General features: G+C 39.4%; 1 protein-coding gene across 2 annotated transcripts in view; it reads right to left on the bottom strand.

Moving 5' to 3' along the window:
• Window positions 1-22514, bottom strand: part of LOC119914793 (synaptic vesicle glycoprotein 2C-like) — a 47211-nt gene that overhangs the window by 4752 nt on the left and 19945 nt on the right. For both annotated transcript variants that reach the window (XM_038734315.1, XM_038734316.1), the window contains 10 exons: window positions 18677-18857; window positions 12805-12956; window positions 7108-7241; window positions 6624-6713; window positions 6427-6537; window positions 6239-6327; window positions 4674-4838; window positions 2465-2598; window positions 696-899; window positions 343-502 (listed from right to left, as the gene is read on the bottom strand). In XM_038734315.1, the coding sequence (XP_038590243.1) occupies window positions 343-502; window positions 696-899; window positions 2465-2598; window positions 4674-4838; window positions 6239-6327; window positions 6427-6537; window positions 6624-6713; window positions 7108-7241; window positions 12805-12956; window positions 18677-18857 (1420 nt within the window). The remainder of the gene's footprint in view (window positions 1-342; window positions 503-695; window positions 900-2464; window positions 2599-4673; window positions 4839-6238; window positions 6328-6426; window positions 6538-6623; window positions 6714-7107; window positions 7242-12804; window positions 12957-18676; window positions 18858-22514) is intronic.

The following is a 22514-nucleotide window of genomic DNA, read 5'->3' as shown; positions in this document are numbered from 1 at the left end:
TAAAAAATTTGTGGTTGGAAACGTTTTCATGGAAATGTTAAAACTTAATTCTTTAAATATTTAGATTTCAGTCTCAAAATCTCAGATATCCAGGATGGATAATTTGTCTAAAATCTGACTAAAAGTACAAATTCGGGAAAGTGAAAGTTGCTTTTTTAAATCCTGGAATAAGATAATGAACATTTAATACACATATGGTTTTGGCCAGTGATAAAGCACAGATGTGCTGATAAGGGAATTATAATAATGCTATATACCTTTAAATGGTTTATATATACTTTTAAAAATTCATTAAAGCTAATGCTATTACCGAATTCTGTATGCAGTGAGTGCAGCACTCACCTCCTGTCTGTTGGGTATAGTTCAGCAGTGACCACATCCAGGGAGTTCCAGGCAGAGATACTGAGGCCGTTGTAGAGACAGAGCATGAAGATCATCATCGACTCACTGGTGCCGAACCAAAGGAAGAAGCAGCTGATGCCTGACAGCACCATGGAGCCTCCTGCAGGACACAAAACGACACATCTTATGCTTGTCAGACACAAAATAGCCCCGTTTACGTCACCAGAGGTCACTGCAGATACACCAACATCAGAAGACATCAAAACATTTTGCGAGAGTAAAGGCTGCTACTCATAGCCCAAACAAAAAGTCAGCGCAGGTCCTCAGTGACCAGAGACGCTGTTATGTCATACCTAACATGCTAAGCCGTCCTATTTTGTCCATGAGGAGGGCAGAGACGATGTTTCCAGGTAGCACAGCCAGTGTTCCCAGGAAGTTGACAAAATAGACCCAGTAGGCACTGTAATCATCATCAAATGTCATCTGACAACCTGTCTTGTTGTGGTGGAAGGAGCTGTTGATCACCCTTGAATCTGTTAGTTTAGTGTCGTCAATATCTGTAAATGTGAGAGACAAGAGTACAGTTTTCACACTGTGTTTAAATAACGCATTAGCATATGTTTTTATCTGCCTGGCTCCTTCTATACTTAGATAAAAATGGGAAAAACTGAACTTGAGTGAGCTTTCTGGGGCAGAAACTACATGTTCTGTCTTCTGTTCTGGCTCCAGCTGATGGGGAATATAAAAATAAATGTGTTATTTGTTTTAATTTTCTAGTGGTTTAATTTGGTGGTATTCATTTTAACTTGATGGTTTAGACTCCTCTTAAGGTGTCTTTGAGGTTCAAGGCTGGATAACCAACCAGACAAAGCAGGCTACTTCCCCAAGAAATAGTCTGATAACCATAACCACATTGTTTTTACACCTTACTTTTTATACAAACAGATAATCTGGTACACAGATTTACTTGCCTGCTAGCTGTTCCCCCGTTTCTAGGTTTGATTATCATGTTTATTAAAACTTGCACTAGTATATTTGTATTTGATTCATTACAATAACCATTCTTAACCAAATGCATATAATGCTAATAGGATATACTCTGTAATCTTGTAATATTGTGTATAGTTTAAAGGTCTATGGGCTCTCTCCCTAAATAGAAATAGTGTATTAATAAACTTCAGCAGCAGCAAAGAGAAAACATTCCCTGCTCTCACCTCTGCTCTGACGTCACACTCTTCCCTCCCTTTCTCATTCTGTCTCCCCTCATTTCTCTTTATCCTCTGTTCTCCTGAGACACATTGCTGGGGGCAAAGAGACTTTATTTCCCATGGGGCATTACCAGCAACCTGACGTGCCCTCACTGTTTCCATGTTCAGCGCTTTCCTGAGTGCTGGAGGGAACTATTTTTTCCACCCTGTGCTCCCTCAAGGTCTGATTCAGCTCCAGTTTCTCTCAGAATATTTAAAATGCCTGCCTTTCATTTTCTTCCTGCTTGTGTTTTTGTGAGCCCCAAAATCATTGGATTGCACTTTGATAACATAGCCTGAATTTATTAAAGGTATGATTTGATGTTTTGGGCGCTAATGGAGACACCTTGGTTCCAATGTCTGTATCAAAACAAAACACTGTGTGAGGAATAAATCAGCAAGTGAATGCTCAACATAGAAGTTAAAATTCAGCTGCTCACAGAGTCTTTTTTTGTCTACCTTAGTGTACCTGAAATTTTTGCAAGCACCTAAAACATAAAAAACATCACTCCAGGAGTGTTTGTGTGGTTAGAAATGGACATTTTCAATGCAGCCCAGCTTGGCTCAGTTTCTTTGTGACAGTCGCCTGAGTTCAGAAAGGCAATCTGCGCAGGGGCAGGGGAGGTTAAGCAGCAATTTAGTGGCATAAAGCAAAACCATAAATGCTCAAACCCATTTTTTTCTCCCTAGAAGCTTGTACGTTAGATCCAAAATGAACTGTCAGAAAGAGACAGAGAAACTGAGTAAGACTTATGTGTAATGCACCTATAGTATAATAGGATTTTCTGGGGTGGAAGGAAATACCTCAGTGCAGATAGCTCAGTGCTGGAGAAGAATGCTCTGAATGTGAGTTAGTTTTGTGGGTGTACACTTACCCGTGTTGTAAAAGAAGGAGTCTACAAAGGTACAGTTTTTGAAAAAAGATCCGACAGAGGTGACATCTTCAAAATAGCAGTTGAGGAAAGATGAGTCAATGAATGTGACTGCCTTGAACTTCATTCCGATAAACCTGGGAAGAGAAGGAGAGAATAGATGGAGGCGGCAGTGGAGGAAATGAATATATGTAAAAAGGATCAAAAGAATAACTAAAGCAGGATCAACAGTGATTTAACATATATAGAAACATATTTCTGACAGCAATGGCATTGGTCCTGAATTATTTCCCTTCTTATTATTAAATGTTATTTAAAACAATGAGGGGTCAAAATTAATAAAGCAGAGCCAATGACATTGTGTTTTTTACCCATGCATTCTTCCTTCAAAACCTGTCACCTACATTACCCTCAAAGCAACTCCTTCGCCAACAGATTCTGCGGCTAGCAGCAGATAATGTAGCCTCGAGTTGCAAACCTCGGGCAGAGATGAGGAGTGGGCTACAGAGGTCTCACTTCTTTCTAACTCTACACCCCAAGATTTTTTTCATTTTCAAACTTGTAGTCTTCAGCCCCAACAGTGATCCACATAACATTATTAGATTTCACACAGATCTCTCTGGAGAGTTTTATTAAACTTTTTTCACGACCTGTAAGCAGCACTTAAAGGTTCAGTGAGTATGTTTTAGTGGCATCTAGTGGTGAGGGTTGCGAATTGCAACCAACAACTCAGTCACCACTCATCCCTCCCTTTGCAAGCTCATAGGACAAGCTACGGTGGCGGCTCTTGTGCTAATTAATACGTGTGATCCTTCATTTTTCCAAATTTCTCTTCTCTTCTTACTTCTAACTAACCAGACGGCTACTACTACTACTACTACTACTACTACTACTACAACGACTACTACTTCTTCTTCGTACAAATTAAGCGTAGTGAAGAAACGTGCTCTGTAGAGCATTTTGTCCTTTTGGGTTACTGTAGAAACATGGCGGCGCAACATGGCGACTTCCATGTAAGAGGACTAGCGGTGTATAGAGATAGAAATGTCTCATTCTAAGGTAATAAAAACATAACGGTTCATTATATAAGGTCTTGAAACCCCACTGAAAACATATGTAATATATTATATTGCATTTCAGTCAATAGATCCTCCTAAATATTATGCACTGGACCTTTAAGTATAAATTTGAGGTACATGTACTTCTTTCTGTTGTATGCTACTTTAAATTTGTACTCCATAACATTTCAGAGGAAACAGTTGCACATTACAACTCTCCTCTCCCTTAATCTAACAGCTCAAGTTACTTTAAAGATTTTATATACAAACATGTGGTCTACTTACAAAATATGTTGCATCGTTATATACACACACACACTATTAAACCATTAATTAAGCAATCACCAAGGGCTCATAAATGAGCTGTGACTTTAAATGTTAATACATCAGTAATAACAATACAACAATAGCCTATAATATATGACGTAACAACCTGAAAGGGTCCAAGTACTTTTACTTTTGATTGTACATTTGCTGCTAAAACCTTTGTATTTTAAATGCAGGACTTTTACTTCAATATTTACAGAGTGATATTGCTAGTACTTCTATAAATACCAGCATGTCCCTCCTTTAGCATGTCCACAGTGATATGACAGGGCTTACGAGTCTGTTATTGATCTATATGAGCTGTTGCATGCTGTTGTACACAGTGTCATGGTATTGGTTTTGATTTAATCTCTTAATAATAATGCATCCTGGTCTACAGTGAGAGTGGAAAAGAACAAAAACAGCATGTCTATGTGTCTTCTTTCAGGACATGGTGTAAGTGAGAATCACAACAGGAGGAGTAGGAAAAGATGTGTGTGTGTGTGTGTGTGTGTGTGTGTGTGTGTGTGTAGGGGTGAGAGAGAGAGAAAAAAAGACAGAGAGAACGATAAGCCTTCTAATTTCCTGGTGGTGTGGGAGATAAAGCCGGCAGGATTAATATTACCTGCAGCGGTGTGTTGTTTGCGGGAATGGCGAATAGTAATGCTATCCCACAACGGGACAAGAGGCTTTAAACCACAACACTATTGGATAACAGTGTGTAACATTGCAGGTGATTTTAATCCTTTCTTAATGATTAGTCCCTTTGTCTGAGAAAGGTGGGGGCTGAAACTCACTGGAAAATGTTTAAATCCAAACTGGAGACAGTTCCTGCACCCAGCCTTTACCTGTCATTTAGAAAGACTCCGTTTCTGTGGATCTGGTTCTCCAGGGTGAAATTGAAGGTGAAGTCTTCAATGCGCTCACTGTTGTGAATCTTCACTCTGGAAGCATACTCATCAGCCTGAAGGTGCTTGATGACATCCGGGAACCACACAGAGAGTCCATAGAACCTAAACACAGCAACAGCTTCTGTAGTAAGGTGTGTTACATGTGGTCACTGACATAAGACACTCTAGTTCAGCTGACTCTGGTAAAGTCACTTTGAATTCAACAAAAGACACTGTCATATTGTGTGAAGTATTAGATTTGTTGTTATATTTGTTTTTGATTTTCTTAGAGACTTACCGTGTGCGTCTGTATATATTTGCATAAATATATTACAAAAACACTGAAAACATTACATGATGATAAATATATTTATAATACAACATGTATCAAATCAAATGACATGCATGTTAATGCGATCAAGGACATGGATCCGTTTGAAAGCAGCCAAACCTATCTCTTCTGATGATAGGAAATGAATGTGGTAAACCAATCAGCAAAGGGTTGTGCAGGGATGACCACAGTTCAAATGCAAGATAGAAAATGCAAATGTCCTAGGTGTGAAAAAGACTCCTGGCAGGATTGCCGCTGTGTTTTTTTTTATGTTAAGGCTCACTCACACCAGCATTTATAATGGCAACATTTTGCGGTGACATCAATTCATTCAAATGGAATTACCACGATGAGTGGATTCACTTTCAGGGATCAAGTATGAATAAACTGCACAAAGTTTACATCACTGTGACACTTTCTGGTGAGACCAGGCCTTTTTTGAAGACTGTCTGTTTCTCACACACACACACACACACACAAACACACAGAAAGAAGAAGACAGTGTCCGTCCCAAACATGCTTATGGCTCAGGTGGCAGAACGTGAAATCGGAGGTATGATTTAGTGCAATGGTTGTAGTATCTTATATGCCTGAAGTGGTTTTGAGCAACATATTCATCAAAGGCAAAATTCAACTAAATGTGTGTGTGTATTTTTATGTGTAAATGTAGGTACATGTAAAAATAACTGAGGATCACATAAGTTAGAGAGAAATGATCCATCTGCTCATGGTGTAATTGGCTGTGGCGTACATCTCCAGAGGAGAAAAGGGCCAGATTGTGTCAGCAGTGCAGTTAGTTTATTCGTATTTTTGAGATGGGGAGTCAAATTAAATAGGAAAGAAAACAATCTTGAACCTGTTTCTGTGGTGGAGCAAGAAGCAAGAGTCAAAAAACAGCAGACAAGTCAAAGAAAATTACAGGATCCAAAAAAACTGACAATCAAAGCCAAATGACACCTTCACTCAAACAGGTATCTCTCTCTCTAATCTAACCTGTCGACATTCATCAAGAGGAAGTGAGAGAGCATCTGCCTAAGTGCTGAGTACTTCATTGAAACTGTTATTAAGCTGGAAAGTAGTGGTGACTCAGCTAAGTCTCACAGAGGGTGTCATTTAACATGACAGAAGCACAGAATAATATGATAGAGAGGAGTAGAAGTAATGCTGGGGATGTGTGCCAAAAATCTCTTACCCAAAAGACAGAGTAAACCAGACTGCAGCCAGTTTTATAGTGTTGTCTTTCACTGGGTGGCTGAAGCATTTCATAAACGTCAGCCAGATCTGTTAAAAAAAGGGAAAATATTTTTTTACTTAATTTAAATCTAAACAAACAAACATTGAGCAGATAATATACCGTGACAAAACAAAAAAGATGCATACTCCTCTGATCTCAGCCTTGATCTTGAAGAGGACCTTGAGTGCAGGGTTGGCTGACTCATTCTGCATCTCCACCAGCTCGTCCAGCTGTTTGGGGATTTTTATCCTGTTCACCTGCAGGGGGAGACACTGATCTGTCACCTGCCGACGGCACTGCAGCAGTAAGAAGGTTGCAAGTGTGGAGGCCAGTGTGTACTCACAGTGAAGACTCTCTCAGGCTCTCCACGGGCACGCATGTTGGTGTCATGGATTTGTTTGAGCACCATCCAGGCCTCGTCATGTTTACCCATCTATGGGTAAACATAAGTAATATTATGTGTACATCCACATACACACAGGATCTCCCCATTCATCATGTAGTGGCTGGAGCTAGTCAACCATACTGGCTTTTTCGCAGGGGGTTCTATTTATACTCTCCTTATGTCGTGACTCAGGTTTGCCATCATATTTCTGAGCATATTTTACCAATACATATTTACAGTGTTCACACTAGTCATATGTGCTTATGAGTTGCAAATTACATTAATGCAGGGGTTATCAATGTGAGACACTGTATTGGCATGATTGGCATGATTAAAAGTATGTCAACTGAGCTATTAGCAGTTCCTATCCGCCTAATCAGGCATGTTTAAAGTACCTTAATTGCCTCCGTGTGTGGCACAATATCCTCTGTATCTCTCTTACCTCCAGGTAGAAGCGGGGGCTCTCAGGCATAAAAGTGAGAGCTACCACTGCAGAGACACACGGCAGCGCACACACCACCACAAACACTCTCCAGCTGTGGAACTGGTAGGCTGAACCCATGCTGAAACTCCAACCTGTGCAAAGAAGCAGTCGCATAGAAAGACACGTATAGTCAGAAATAATGTAGCATGGCATCAGGCCAGAGTTTAATCCTGCTAACATGAAAAGACATAAGACATTATAGTTCTTGTAGTTTCAGTTTTTAATTTTTTTCTGTCTGTAAAGGTTAGTCGGACCGCATGATTAATGTTTCAGTCTCTTAATGGAAACAAACATACATGTGTTTCTCTGCTACAAGCTAATGAAATTAATTTACCTGCAGGTCAAATGCTTCCCCAGTGTCAGTGCACACTCCGTTGGAATCTGTAGATACATCGTTCTTACACTCTCTCTCCTATTTTCTCTTTCAATTTCACCCTGTTATTATCTCACCTGAATATTTCTATTAATTGCAATAGATATGAGAAAAGGCAACATTTCTTTCTAAATATTTGGGACAGCATATTTAGGATGTGTACAAGGACATGGTGGTGGGTTCCTCATAGGGTGATCAGCATTGTTAGTTCATGTCCAAATGGTTACAATAGGGTGTTCTGTGAAGTTGCTATAGGGTCCTGGAGCTTAAGCCTGAGTTTGAATGTTTTGCCACCATTGAGAGAGACTCAAAAGATATTGTGTTTGAACTTTTCAGAACCACGGAGAGAGACACAACGGGATAAGTGCCGTGTTCAGGCTTAAGATCATGAGAGTGCTGCGTCTCTGACATTATTCATTAAGGGGATAATCCAGTCAAGAAAGCCAAGTCTTTTCTGTGTGGTCATCACTTACTGGTAATACATATATATTTATATATTTACCTTTACAAAATTGTAAGGAGTGAATGCTTGAATGCCTCATTAGTTTAGTTCCTGTGAGGTTTGTTGCTCTTGAGAAGGAGCCTCCAGGCCCTCTCAAGGACATGTCCCACATTGGCTGTTTTATATATTTGGCAAAAGAATAATGTGTACTACATACAGTAGATGAAGCACAATATAGCAAGTATTGCAAGAATCTCTAAGAAATATTTGTAGCAGTGCTCACTGCCATAGGGAGAGACAGAGAGCTGTGTGTGAGTCAACCTGTGACTATTTCTGAATGGAGGAATGACATCGGAAGCATTTAAACTGTTAAACTCAAAACAAATATGATTAAAATTTTTAACTGTGAAAAGTAGCAGACACAAAAGCATTTGTTCATGTTAATTGTATGTACACTGTTCAAATTGTAATAGTTCCAACAGTTTTAAAATGTGTATGTCTGTGTCCAGCAAAGGATTTTAGAAGTCCGTTACATAGGAAGATAATGGGAAATTGTGTCTGAAATTTGTCCATACTTGATAACTAGAAAGCGTTGTTTCCTGTTATTTGTGTTTTCAAATTCAAAGTGCTAAAAAAAAACATAATTAAACGAAGACGATCTGCATCAGGAAAGTATGTTGGCATGGATGTTAGCACGTATGTGTGTGTGTGTGTGTCTGTGTGTCTGTGTGTCTGTGTGTGGCCCGTGGGGCTGCTCCAGCCTGTACCAGTACAAACCTCATTAGGGGGATTATAGCTTTAATGGACTGGAGGGGATGGCTAACTGATTCAAATACTCAGCGAGATTTATGCTCCTACTCTACAGTAAGTGAGCACGGCTGAGACACACATACACTGCACACGCTCACACACATACAACATACTCACACACATACGCACGCTGTCCTTGGCCATCGTTCATTGCTGTGACACAAATTTTAATGCATTAGGTGTGTGCATGAACACACTGGCTGCATGATTCTCTTTTCTTAGAATTTACTAATTATTTTCTTGGAGTTTACTGTGTCACATTCCTAACACCCTAAAAAGAGACAAAATGACACACACACACACATACAGTTATCTGGGCTTTGTCTACCAGTCAATACAAAGAGCACTGCGGCAGAACCTATTACCCACACACCACTGCATCTTGATGAAAAAATGTGTTAAAAACACTGGCGTCTAATCAATTGACCTCAATTATGAGCCTCAGCCGGCCCTCTCACGCTGGATGGAAACTTATACTTTTAGGTACTTCAGAGTCAGTTACGGCACAAGAGACACAATTACCTTTGTCCATGTGCTTGTGAGCCTGTGCGGACACACTTTCTTTTTACTCATTAAAAATAACTTCTTATTTTGGTGTTTATACTGTAATTATTGAAGGCAAACAAGCCACAAAAGGAAAATAATAATTTTAATAAATACTGTTGTCACAATTAATTTAAATAGTCCCTAAGAAATCTATTGAAAGTTAGATTATCAAGAGTAACATGAATATTTTTTCTGGAAAAAATAAGCTGTTTATCAATCACACTCAGAATGTGTCAGAACCTGAACACATAAAACCAAATCTGCGTGACTGGATATCACAAGAAAAATATATATAAAAAATATATATATTTGTGTTGTTGCCGTAAATACTTTTCACAAAGGTAACAGGAAATAATCACCAACAAGTGGGAACAATGAGAACAGGATAAAAAGGTGATCAGAGTACCAGTACATATTAGTACATAAAATGACACATATACAAAGCCTGTGCATTTTCTCAGCAACACCCATTCAATGTATTTACATTCTTTGATTACCCCTCTAGTAGTCCGGCAAGTGCCTTTACACGAAACGATGCAGCATTTGATCTAGTGTACTATTTTTTATTTTTATGTCATTGATATCAGCGACATTGATCACAGTTCTTCTGTCGCTTTCAGCAGGTATTTGTCAGGAGTCCGACACCCACTGCTACAATTATTATTATCAGTCTTATTATCATTTGTATTACCACTACCATTACTTTTTTATTTGCATCTCTATGTGGAACTTGCATTGTGCCACTGTGTGTTGTCTTTCCTCCAGGAGATTGTACCAGGCTCAAAATGAGTTTAGTTGACTTTGGTAACGTTTAGCAGCAGAGCTGAGAGCATTAGAGCAGTAAAGAGAAACAAATCATGTCACGCTGTTCTGCATTGCGCTGCCCTCAGTTTCCTTCACAGTAAGCTCATCTTGAGGTTGTAAAAGCCTACAGCCTGCCACGCCGTTATTCTTTGCTGCTTTGTGTACACTGACATAGCTAAAAAAAAGTGTTACCACCAGTGACTAAGGGTGTCGATAACTCAAGCAGGACAGACATCTTAATAATCATAACATTAAAATGAGGCACTTGACGGTAAGTGTTAATCAAACATTTCATATTTATGTTTTGATATGTATCTTTTCTAAAAATATTCTCAAAGGAAGCCATAGCAACAGGTTCTGTCTTTCCTGCACAGTATGGTGATGTTATCAAACTGAAGAAGAGTCCACTTCATCAACTAGTTTTCTTTACATGTTGTAGTGAAGTTTGTATTGATCTTGTGACTTTATTCTAGATAAGAATACCACTTGGTCGAGGTACTTAATCAACCTGGGGCCCGGGCATTGTAGAGTCACACACGGTGTTCTGATGGCCAGGGTCCAAGAGCAAACTTCATTATATCTGATCAACATGGCCCTGAAAATGGCAAACAAAGAAACCCTTCCTCTTCACTCATCCTTTCCCCCCCCTCTTTCCTTTAATACCTTTTCATTCTGTCCTTCTCTTTGTTTTCTCTCACCGCCTCCCTTTAGCCCTCTGCAGTTTCCCTTCACCTTTCGATTATCCCTGACAGAGGCCACATAAATCAAACGCACTCTCCACCTCTCCTTCTCCCTTGTCCTCCTAATCTCTTTCTCTGTTCCTCTTTCCTCGTCCACACCCTTCCACACCAGATTGATTTCATTTTACTCATTTTATTCTTATCCTCTGACACACACCTCCTCCCTTCTTTGTTATCCTCCAGCTCTCCTTCACCATATGTTATGAGATTTGTTACATCAGCCAACCTTTTTTTCCTTCTGTTATATATATTTACCTCCTACACTGTCACATAAAATTACATGAAATGAACACACAAATACTGACTAAGCAGAAAATGCATTGTGGACCTCAGTTCTGTGAAGAATAAACAATGATCCATTTAGGTTTTGCTTATGGTAAAAAGTTCCTTATAATTAAAACGACATAGTTCTGGCTCAACATTTCATCCTTCTTTGCTGTGTCAGCTGACAGCTTGCCTGCCACGCCCTTGTGTATCTCAGTACACTGATTCTGTTACAAATTTAAAAGGCTTTTATGTACATATTTACCATGTAGGCAGACATGTGCTTTATTGCCTTTTCAGCTGCTGCTATTGTCAGAGCCTCCACCTACACTGCCACCTTCTTTGTGTTTGTGTGAACCCTGGAGGGTCTTGATTTCTAAATGAAAGGAATTATTTGCAGTGCTCTCTACATGTTAGCTATCATGCTGCGATGTATATGCATCACTACAGCAAGGGGGCATCATCAAAAGTAGAACCATACCGCCTAGTCAAACTTTATTGCCATCTCTATTTGCAGTTATGTTTAAACTAGTGATGCGAGTGATTCCTGACAGTGGGAAACTTCTGCGGTTTGGAACCTGGGTCGCTGGAGCTGAAAGCAGATGTACATTGAGTCATTTTGTCCTTACTTTACACTATGCATTTTCAGTTTCTGTATACTGTCTGTATCTGTTTCTGTGTCCCTTCTGTAAAAACACATATCTCATGCATCATTTCTTGCACATGGAGTATGTACTGTACTGTAATGTTACATATATCGGTCATTAACTGTATGCCTGGCACTAGTGACGTGTCTTCCATCATCTCTTGTCTTGCGGATCTTACAGTGAAGGGTTGCCAACTTTGATGTTTACGAGGAGAACTACTCAGCCTGTGAAAAGAAATGTTCTCAGTAGCTCTGCAGGGAGCTTTCCAAGGTTTGAAACAATTACCCTGACAATGTCATTAGGGTTATCTCAACTTGGTATTGAGACTTTTTTTAAAAAAGAAAGCCTGCTTTAATAACTGGAAGTTTGCATTTACATTTATTCTTTTAGCTGATGCTTTTATCCAAAGTGACTTACACTTGTTACGTATAAGGCGGGGGAGGGGTTTAATCAAACACACTATCCAGTTGCATTATAGGAAATGTAAGATCTAGCATATTTGGTGTTTGACCAATAGTAGGGAGTAAAAACCAAGATATCTCCGCCTCTGCAGTTCTGACTGTCTCTTTTTTAACCTATACGTAATTCTGGATATCCAGAAATTCCCCACAGTTGAATGACTCCAAGTAACTTCTAGTGCGGGTGACATATCTAAAACTATTACTACTGCTACTAACAGCTAGAAGCCTCTAATCTTGGTGTAATTTGTAACTCTGAGCCGTTATTTGAAGCTCAGTGGACTACAGCAGTGCAGTCTTGTTTCAATCAACTAAGGCATATACCCAAGATCGTTACTCTCATTCGCTGATTCATGCTTTTATCTCCTCCACACATTATTATTATTATAATGCACTTTAATCTAGCTTTAGCAGATTAAATATCCACAGACAGCTGCCAAGGTTTTATAGGTGGACTCAAAACAGGCAAACTAAAAAAGACTGATCAAAATCAAAGCCTCAGAAAGTGGTGTTTGGTGCTCACCTGTGTGGCATTGTTATGATTGGTACATTAGTGAGAGGTATCACTCACCATAGTGTGGGATGATGGCCCAGGCCATGGCTGAGGCGTAAATTCCTCCAATCATCCAGAACATGCACAGCCAGCTCAAATGCTCTCCTCTCTTCTCCCGAGCCAACACCTCCGCAAAGTACGAGAATACTATTGGTACTGCTCCACCAATCCTGCAAATATAGTTTGCTGTAATTAGCCATGTATGCTTCTGTTTTTAATCATATTAATGTGAATGATGATAAACATTTATGAACATGCAGAACAGATTTATGGTTACAGAAAATCATTTGGGATCATTTGGTTTGCATTTCTCTTTTTGTCAAAATGAGCACATGAACTGTGAATCTGAAACAAATTTACATAACTCAATAGCCCATGAGACAAAATACTGTACATAAGTTAGGTAAATGTATGTAATTAGCCTTTGGGCATGTTAGATTTAGATTGTATTAATATATTTAACTTATATTGACCATTAAGGAGAAATGTGATTTTGACAGTGTAGCATAACTAGGCTGGGGCAGAAGGCTACCATGTCACAAGAAAGATTCCTAAATGAAACACATTGCTTTTGCCTACTGTCTAACCTATACCTATATATACATGTCTCTCTAAAATCAGACCAAACAAAGCCCCTGAGCCTGATGGCCTCCAAGGAAGGGTGCTAAAGGTATGCTCTCAACAGCTTAAAGGGATTCTTACTCAGCTGTTTCAGATTTTGCTGAATTGTGGTGTTTTTCCAAACTCATGGAAGCAATCCACAATAATACCTGTGCCTAAAGTCTCTAAGGCTACAGCCCTTGGAGACTTTAGACCAGTGGCACTCACTCCACTCTTAGCCAAGTGTATGGAGAGTGAGTGGGCAGCACCCATCTTATGTCCTCTGTTGGGAATCAACTGGACCCCCTTCAATTTGCCTATAGGTCACACAGGGGCACAGAGGACGCAACTCTTACTCTTGTGAATCAAATAGCTAAACACCTACAACAACCAAAATCACTTGCTCGGGTTCTTTTTATTGATTTTACTTATGCTTTTAATACTGTGCAGATTGATATTCTTTTAGAACAACTTTGTAGGATGAATGTGAATGGTGGGCTCATTCAGAGAGTCTTAATGAACGGGGTCTACTCAGACGAGGCTGTTATAAATACTGGAGCAACACAAGGCTGTGTGTTGTCACCTCTGCTGTTTTCAATTTATATAAATGAGATGACTGTGCACAGCACCAATGTTAGTTTATTTAAATATGCTGATGACATGGCCTTGGTAGGACTTCTCACAGAAAATAATGCAGCACATGAGGAAGCCTATTTTAGCCAGGACTGGTGTCAGACTGTTAAACTGGAAATTAACGTGACTAAAACAAAAGAACTTATAATACAAACGAAATCAAGAGGGGCCAGTAACATCACCCCTGCTGTACTTAACAGCCGGCAGTACTAGGGTACAATCATTGATCACACTTTAAGTTTTAATGTAAACTCAGAGAGTATTTTTAAGAGAGCTAACTAGCGATTGTTTTTAATTAGAAAGCTGAGGAGCTTTAGGGTCAGTTACCACATTCTTGAGATGGCATATAGGGGCCTGGTAGAAAGCATTTTACAGTTGAATATAACAGCTTGGTATGGCAACTTGAATGTGAAAGACAAAAACGAGCTTTCCAAAATTGTTAATATTGCAGGGAAGGTGATTGGCAAGTCACAAAGGCAGCCTGGGGATGTATTTGATAGGGCGGTACTCAGGAAGGCCAGACAGATATCAGCAGACACCCTACACCCACTAAATTCAGAGTTTGAGTTGCTCCCATCTGGCCGTCGATTCAGGGTCCCAAGGGCGAGCCGGAACATCTATAAGAGATCTTTTATTCCCCATGCCATACAGGCACTGAATTTAAACTTAAAGCATTTTCAAATGTGTTTATTGTAGGTCGTAACCTACTTTATTTCCATCAGCCGCGCTGCTTTCCATTTTCTGTTGTTGTATGTTGACGGTGGTACAGTGTCGTACTCTTAACTGTGTGTATTTATTATGTAATTTTAACTGCGGTGTCACTGTTGTATATCTGTTCGGAGAAGTCGAAGACAAATTTCCACTAAGGTGGACAATAAAGTCTAATAATAATAATAATCAAAAAGCAGAGGCACAGTCCGGTTGAATTTATTGTTTGTTGGATGAAAAATCTACTGACCAAAGAAAATGAAAATGCACCATACTGAAGCACACAGACTATAATTAAATCTTTAATGCAGCTTCACTTTTCCTTTTCCTGTTTTCATTATAGTAATGATGTCTCACTTTACAATCAACCCATGTTAATACAGTTACATAATGTCACATCATTCTGTTAATGCGAGGTGTAGCTGCACTGAACTGGACCATCAGTGAGGTGTCGATCGGAGTCAGCAGGAGCCCATCTGTGTCTGCAATGACTCTCTGCTTGATTTGTTTCACAGCTACAGAGTTTTAAAAAAACATGTCAGAAAATTAAAAACCAAATGACAAACCATTTCACAAGTGAATGAATTCAAGAAGAAGAGATCAGTGTCGAGATGGACTCCAGCGAAGTGGCAACTTAAAAAGGATGTCACAAGTGTGAAGCATTTACACTTGCTGTGTGTTAAAGGATGCTGTATTTATTTTAGTTGCTCACTTGCTTCCCTTTAGCTATTGGGGCTCTTGAGCCCATTCAACTTCCATTACAAAACAATACAATATAATTTAATTTTTAGTTTGTGTGAGTATACAGCTTTAGAGTGAAACTGCTTTTTTGTGTCAACATTATTTCTCTGGGAGATGGGGTGGACTTTGGGCTTTTTGACATTGGAAACCTAATACATGCACAAAAAAGTTATGTAACTCAATAAAGGAGAGGAAACAAGCCAAAAAGGATAACATGACCTCTTCAGGAGTAGTGTTTTGACAGTTTTAGAAATGTGCTAATCAGAAGAAACACAGGATATGGTCTCTACTAACTCCTGAGGGAAATAGTTGGCTCTTGGCTGGCCACAAAATGCTTCAGTATGTTCACCAACTAACCTTTTCTCTCTGTTGATCATTCCTAGGCAGGTAGAATACAGTTGGATTTTAGCATAGACTATATAAAAGAAGTGGGTGTCGCTACCGTGACCTCATCCACTGGTTTGTGGACGACCATTTTGAGTTTGGCTTTTTGGCCGACACCATCAAGCTTTTTTGGAACCAGAAATGACCATATATGGATGAGAGGGAGGAGCTGGGGAGTGGGGAGGATATGCATTGCTACGCCTATCCTGATTAACAGGTCACTGTAGCTACTTGCCATGCTAGCGATTGAGACCATAAACTCAATAGAAAAAAGTGTTTACCAAGGTAACAAATCAAGTGAGAATGGGGTCATTTTCTCATAGACTTCTACACAATCTGACTTCTTTTTGCAACCAGTAGAGTCGCCCCCTGCTGGTCATTAGAAAGAATGCAGGTTTTAATGCTTATATACAGTCTGTGGTTTTTAGAGCTTTTTTGCTGTACGCTGTTACCTGCTGTGGCCAAAAATGAGGCTGATGAGAGCGGTGAGAGTGAACCAAAACAAGGAGATAAAAAACACTAAAACCATCCGAAGAGCTAACAGGAACTGCAGAGTTTGATTATCTCTACTGTCAGAATGTCAGTCGTTTGTTCCATTGTTAACACAAAAAACTTAATTAAAGCAGCTTTAAAGTCTGATCTGTACTGTGCAACAAGTTGCTCTGTTGTGGTGCAGACATCATGAAAGCTGAATGATCAGTTTCCATCCATTTTACTTTTAACCTGCTTAAAGATTCTATTGATGAATATAACACAATCGGATACAATAGCCTTGTAGTGAATACTATACTACTGTACCTTTGTTACATACAGTTGATTGTGTGAAAGAAGTATTAATTATTTTCTACTGCTGTTTCTAATGTACTATATTGTAAGGTGCTGCTCTCCCTCATGTACATCAGTGGGAGGACACAAAACAATCTGTTTTATAGCTGTGGTTACCATCAGTTTTTTATTTCGATCATTGAACTTCATACAGACTGTGGCTTCAACAGATTGTAGATCATATTCCCTGTGTCTCGGGGCTCTTTATCTAAGAAATGTCTAGTTTTAGTTGTCCACGTACACACAAAATATCCACAATATCTATAAATCAAAATAATGTTACAGCCCAGCTGTCTCACTTGAGCTAATATTTTGATTTCTAACTGCATCTATGCACTAAGAGCTAATTCAAATTTTCAAAAATATCAGCATTACACAAACCATCACATTTGAATGTAGTAGGCCAATGCTCAGGTTTTGATTTGGGGTTAGATTGGTTAGATCAAATTTGTTTGACTTATAATTATATATATAAATATATGTTTTCTAAGATAAAAAAAAAAATCATAGAGTTATAATGACTTGTCCTTAGTTACAATTTGTTCCTATAAACTTTTGCTCAAGTCATTACTGTAAAGGTCACTGAAACCCAGTCTGTGTGACTTGACAAATTGTCATTTTCTCTTTTCTATTTGTTGAGACATACAATGGTAGCAAAATGTATGAGGTAAGGACTATCTTAATGAAACAAGCAGAATCTTGTCTAACTTGCAACAACACCTCGATGCTGGATCGACTTTCTCCCAGACTGAGGTTGTAAAAAAGATGGAAAACCCAGCATTTCCTTAGAAAATCTGTTTAGGCAGATTTCCACAAAAATGTTACATATTCCCACAGCTAATACATTTCTTTTATTGCCACCATAAATACACACCTGCATACAGAAGCTTATACATCTGTAATTAAAGTGCAAATCAGGTAACTCTACTGCCACAACAGGGTGATTAAACTGAGTGTTCTGGCAGAAGGCTGTGGCTCTAGGGTATTTCTTGTGTCTCCCATGTTTTCTCCTTCCCTCTTGTCTGTCTGTGTGTGTTGGTAGTTGTGTGTAGGTGTGTACTGTGCCTGACAACAGTTTGGGCACTTGGCGCAGCTACATACTGGTTCCTCATCGTCCAATCAAATCATGGCTTAAATACCCCGGACTTCTTGTGACTCGTCGCCAGATTATTCCTTACATCTCATGGCACTTGTTGGAACGCCAGTGACCATTTTGCTGGGATTTACAGCCAAACTTGTTTCAGGAACCGAACCTCGCCAAAAGCAACCAGACTGCCCCTGCTCATGTCAAGCTACATCAGCCATCATGAACCAGTAATAAACCAGTAGGCTTTTACAACGTCTCCTGTACTCTGTATTTGCACTTGGGTCCAACTAACCACCCGCCATTGGACTAATCACACGAGTGTCTGCAAGCTCACAACAGCCTCACCTGACCTTCATTTCCATTTTGGCTCATCATAGACCCAAATCAGCTTAAGTCATCACCACTGGTCCAATTAAAAATGCTATGGTATAAACTGTGTCCCACAGTTATTCATGTTTCATATGATTTACTGTAAATTGGTTTGCTCAGTAGCTTGACGTTTGACATAAAGGTGACCTGTATAAGTTATATATGAACAGGCATATCAGATCACTGAGGTGGGAGGGTGCTTCATTTATGAAGGATGTGGGCAACCAAGCAATCAACACCAGCATTAAAACACACAGATGTTCATTTACTGTGCTTGGCTCATTTCTGCAGACCTTTTTGTTTTGCTTTGTTCCTTCTCTTCTCCCACTCAGGGGAGGAGGATGGGCTGGTGCCAGACAGTTAGAATAACCTTCTGTCATGTGCTTTGACTTTGGAGGAGGGGAGGCAGTAGAGGAACCGGTGGGAAGACATATCAGGCTGGAGAGGGAGAAGCCCTCAGAGGGGCTCTGCTCGCTCGAACACATTGAGGAGGACAGGGTGTAAAGCAGAAAAATATTCAAGAGAAGAGAAGAGTGAACTCACCCAAAGCCAGACACCATGCGGCACAAGAGGAACATACTGTAGCCTTGGACAAAGGAGGAGAGGAAGGCGAAGAAGCCATTGACAGACATGGATATCAGCAGGCACTGTTTACGGCCCACTCTGTCTGACAAGCCGCCCCAAAAAAAAGCTCCAAACATCATCCCCAGATACACAATGCTACCTAGAAACAGAGAGGGAGAGAAGAAGATGTAAATGAACTCAAAGTCTAGAGTAAAATGTTTGTTAGTGAAACTGCTGAGTGAATCAAACACATATCGCACTTTGGAAAGAGGAGAAAATTTGAACTTGCACTCGTTCGTGCATGTATACCCTTAACACACATAGCTTTCAAATTCAAACAAATGTCAGAGAACCAGACAACTGGACTCGCTGCACCAAACCTGAATTACATTTATTGCCCGACTGGTATTGATGGGATTTTGCCCCCATTTCTTTTTTAGGCAAGTACAATGCTGATATTTTAGACTTCAATTTGTTAAGCATAAATACATAATATGAAACAAACATTATTGACGAAGATCTTTGACTGAGCAGGACATTTTAGACAGTTAGGACAGTTTACAGTGTTCTCTGGTGGACAAATTATGTAATGGCAATACCGTTTTTAAATTATTTCAAACAAATATTTAGCATGTGCGCCACAATCTCTTGTTTCTCACTAGCTAATATATGCACCAATACAACCTGTTCTCACTCACAAGTTGTCACATAGACGCAAGACCACAAGGCATCAGGTTGTAATGCACTGGGAAGCCCTTTAGCATCACAGTCATAGTTCAAAGCACTAGGAGTAGCCCAACTGTGTCATTTTTGAATGCTACGAGTGACTTTCACCCAGGAAACCACAAAAAAATATTGATTGTTTTTAGTTATGTACTGTTACATAACTTATGTAATTTAACAGTTAAGTGTCGTAGTTATTTTAACCCAAACCATGATGTTTTCCTAAACCTAACCAAGTTTTTTTGTTGCCTAAACCTAACTAATTGTGATATGGCCAAGTCCTTACTGTACTATACAGTATTTGGTAATGTTTTTATATTAAAGGTTTTGCCTTTATTTTTAATGCAAGTGCTGGAGATCAATTTCAAAGTCCAAGTATCGTTGAAAGGTTTACATTTAATCACAATAAAACAGATAAAGCATAGCTGTAGCACAGGTACTCGGAGCCAATTGTACACTGTGTCCATTACACATTAATGAAAGAAATTACACCATATTAAAGATTAACTGTTTTTGTTCTGCTGTTAGATTGGTCTGACACCCAGTGACAATGCAGGTATCAGTGGCCTTGTATTGCATTGGTCTTGGACACATATACACAGGCATGCATAGAGAGTTGAACGCAAATACACACACAGCTGCTAAACATCAGCTGATCATCATTAAGTGGTGCTTTCCAAGTGCATCAGTGGAGTAACACAGCTCAAACTGAAATTGGTTCTGTTATTTCCCAGCTATCGACAGGTCACTGAGAGGACACATAAAATGTAAGTCTATATAAACAGCAGAGCTGGAATCGATTAACTCAACCCTGTAGATCAATCTGATTGTGTTTTGAATGGACTGAAGGTATAGTTTTCCATTTTACAACTCTAATTGTGATAGTCCATGTGTCTGGGTGTAGACAGTCTATGATAGGTCGGTCTCTGATATCAAACATTGGGGAACCACATTACATGACAAAACTTAAGTGTAAAAAGATTAAGTTACAACCGCTGCTATTCGATTGAACAGACAATTATATACTTTAACAAATGCTCCATTTTATGGAAGATGTGTTTGCATTTAATTTTTCTATTGACCGATATCTAATATGGTAATTTGATATGTCTTTAGTAACCATTGTCCGTATATCAAACACTTCTTGTAGTAAAATGAAAACAGTTGACTCCAATTTAATACTGTTTGACTGAATTGACTGTCTGGTAACGTATATTTGTTAAAGTGACTGTGGGGGGAAGACAGCAGCCTTGATGACCTCGCAGCCCTGCTTTTAAAGTCCAGGTGTCTCTTGCTGTTGCTTTCCCGCAGAAAGTCAGGGTCATTTCTCTTCTTCTCTCCGGCAACATGCAGCATAAAGGTTGGTAAAGAGGGGTGGGGGTTGTCAGGCCAGTAAATAATCCACTTTACCCTCTACGTGCTAATAAAAATGCTAATGTATGTGGAGGGGGACATGCGATTGTTTGACGAGGCAGCACCAGAAATAATGCACACAGAGGAAAATAAGCCTTTTCTTTTTTTCTTCCTCTTTCTTTTTTTCTCCGTGTTTGAGGTGATAGGAGAGATATGCTGAAAGTAGAGGGTCTTATCAAGCTGCACAGACGTGATGCTGAGAGCTAGTGATTCATTACAGGTGACAGCCACTGGATCTATCTATGCACAGCTACTGCAGAGAAGGCTCTCCTATAGGCTGCAGGATATGAAGAGCAAGCAGCACAACCGCTAGCTTACAAATATCAAACTGAATATCAACATCGCTGCATTCTGCACAAACTGGTGACATCTTTTGATTTGTGTAGCGACACACAAACAATACATCTGAGCGCATGTATTCAAGAAGATGCTATCACAGCTCATTTGTTTTATGGCTCCTCTTTGAATGGCTTTGTATCTGTAATAAAGGGGGAGGGTAGTTCTGGTGATGGGGCATCGGAGATGCAGTATGAATCTTCCTGAGATTAGATTTGCAGGGTTCAAGCTCAGGTCAGACCTTCAAACCTCCACTTTCCTGAAGATTGCAGGGTTTATATGTAAATTAGAGAGGGTCAGTTAAAGAGGTGGTATTTTGCTTTTTGGCAAGCAAGCAGTTTTTAACTTGTCTTTTATTGGGTTATATTTCTTTTCTGTGCATGCAATAGGGTTGCAAAGTGAAAAAGCCCAACGTCCACCCCAAAGGGAGTTACCACAGAAAACACTACTCCTGAACTGCCTGAAAACAGCTCGATTGTAGTCCAGCCTTTACTTCCGTAATCTACATGCATCACTATGTATCACGCATCATAATGTTCCTATAGCAGCTTGTGTGGCACACAATCAAACACCTAAATATGCAATAAAAATATCCTATCAAAAATAATGTTAGAGACATTCAGGCAGTCAATGGACATAAAGTTGTTACTTTGACGTAGAGGAAATGCAGTTATACGTATGACATATAACTTACCACTCTAAAACAACTTGCTCCAGTCTAGAATGGATGCTGGATACTGCCTTGCTTGACAGGACCCGCCCTACTCTGCTTCTGATTGGCTAGTAGTCCTTGACTAGGTACTGCGCATGTGCAACTCCCAACACAGATCAAATAAAAGTGAGATGCTTCTCTCTGTAGCTTCAACAGAGCATTGAACACACAAGGTGAAAAGAGGTGCTGCAATAATGACAAAAATATGGTGTTTTTTGAAAATTAAACCATGTTAACCATCTTTTCTGGTACAATCCCTAAATAAAATTTTGAACCTGAAATGATAATAATAATAATAATAATAAGACCTCATTAAAATTAGTGGAGCACAGGGATAATCATTGTGTTTGACTGTTTGGCCTCATGCAGCTACATTAACAACTGAATATTGAATATATATCATCAGAATAAAATATATCAAAACACAGGTTTTAAACCTGCCATTAACCTCAGTCCTTTAATAGCAGTAACATTAGTTAAGGGATCACTAAAGTCATTATAATCCATCCTGAGGGAAACATGTTAGATTAAAACTCTGGGGGTCAAAGTCAGTAAGATGCATCTTCTGGGGACCATGAATGTCTGTACAAAATAGCATGGCAATCTATCCAATAGTTGAGATATTTCAGTCTG

This window comes from Micropterus salmoides, unplaced genomic scaffold (genome assembly GCF_014851395.1).
Source record: "Micropterus salmoides isolate LMB-PRFRI ecotype aquatic unplaced genomic scaffold, ASM1485139v1 Ms_hic_scaffold_20, whole genome shotgun sequence".
Lineage (NCBI taxonomy): Eukaryota > Metazoa > Chordata > Actinopteri > Centrarchiformes > Centrarchidae > Micropterus > Micropterus salmoides.
This window is presented reverse-complemented; position numbering and strand designations above follow the sequence as displayed.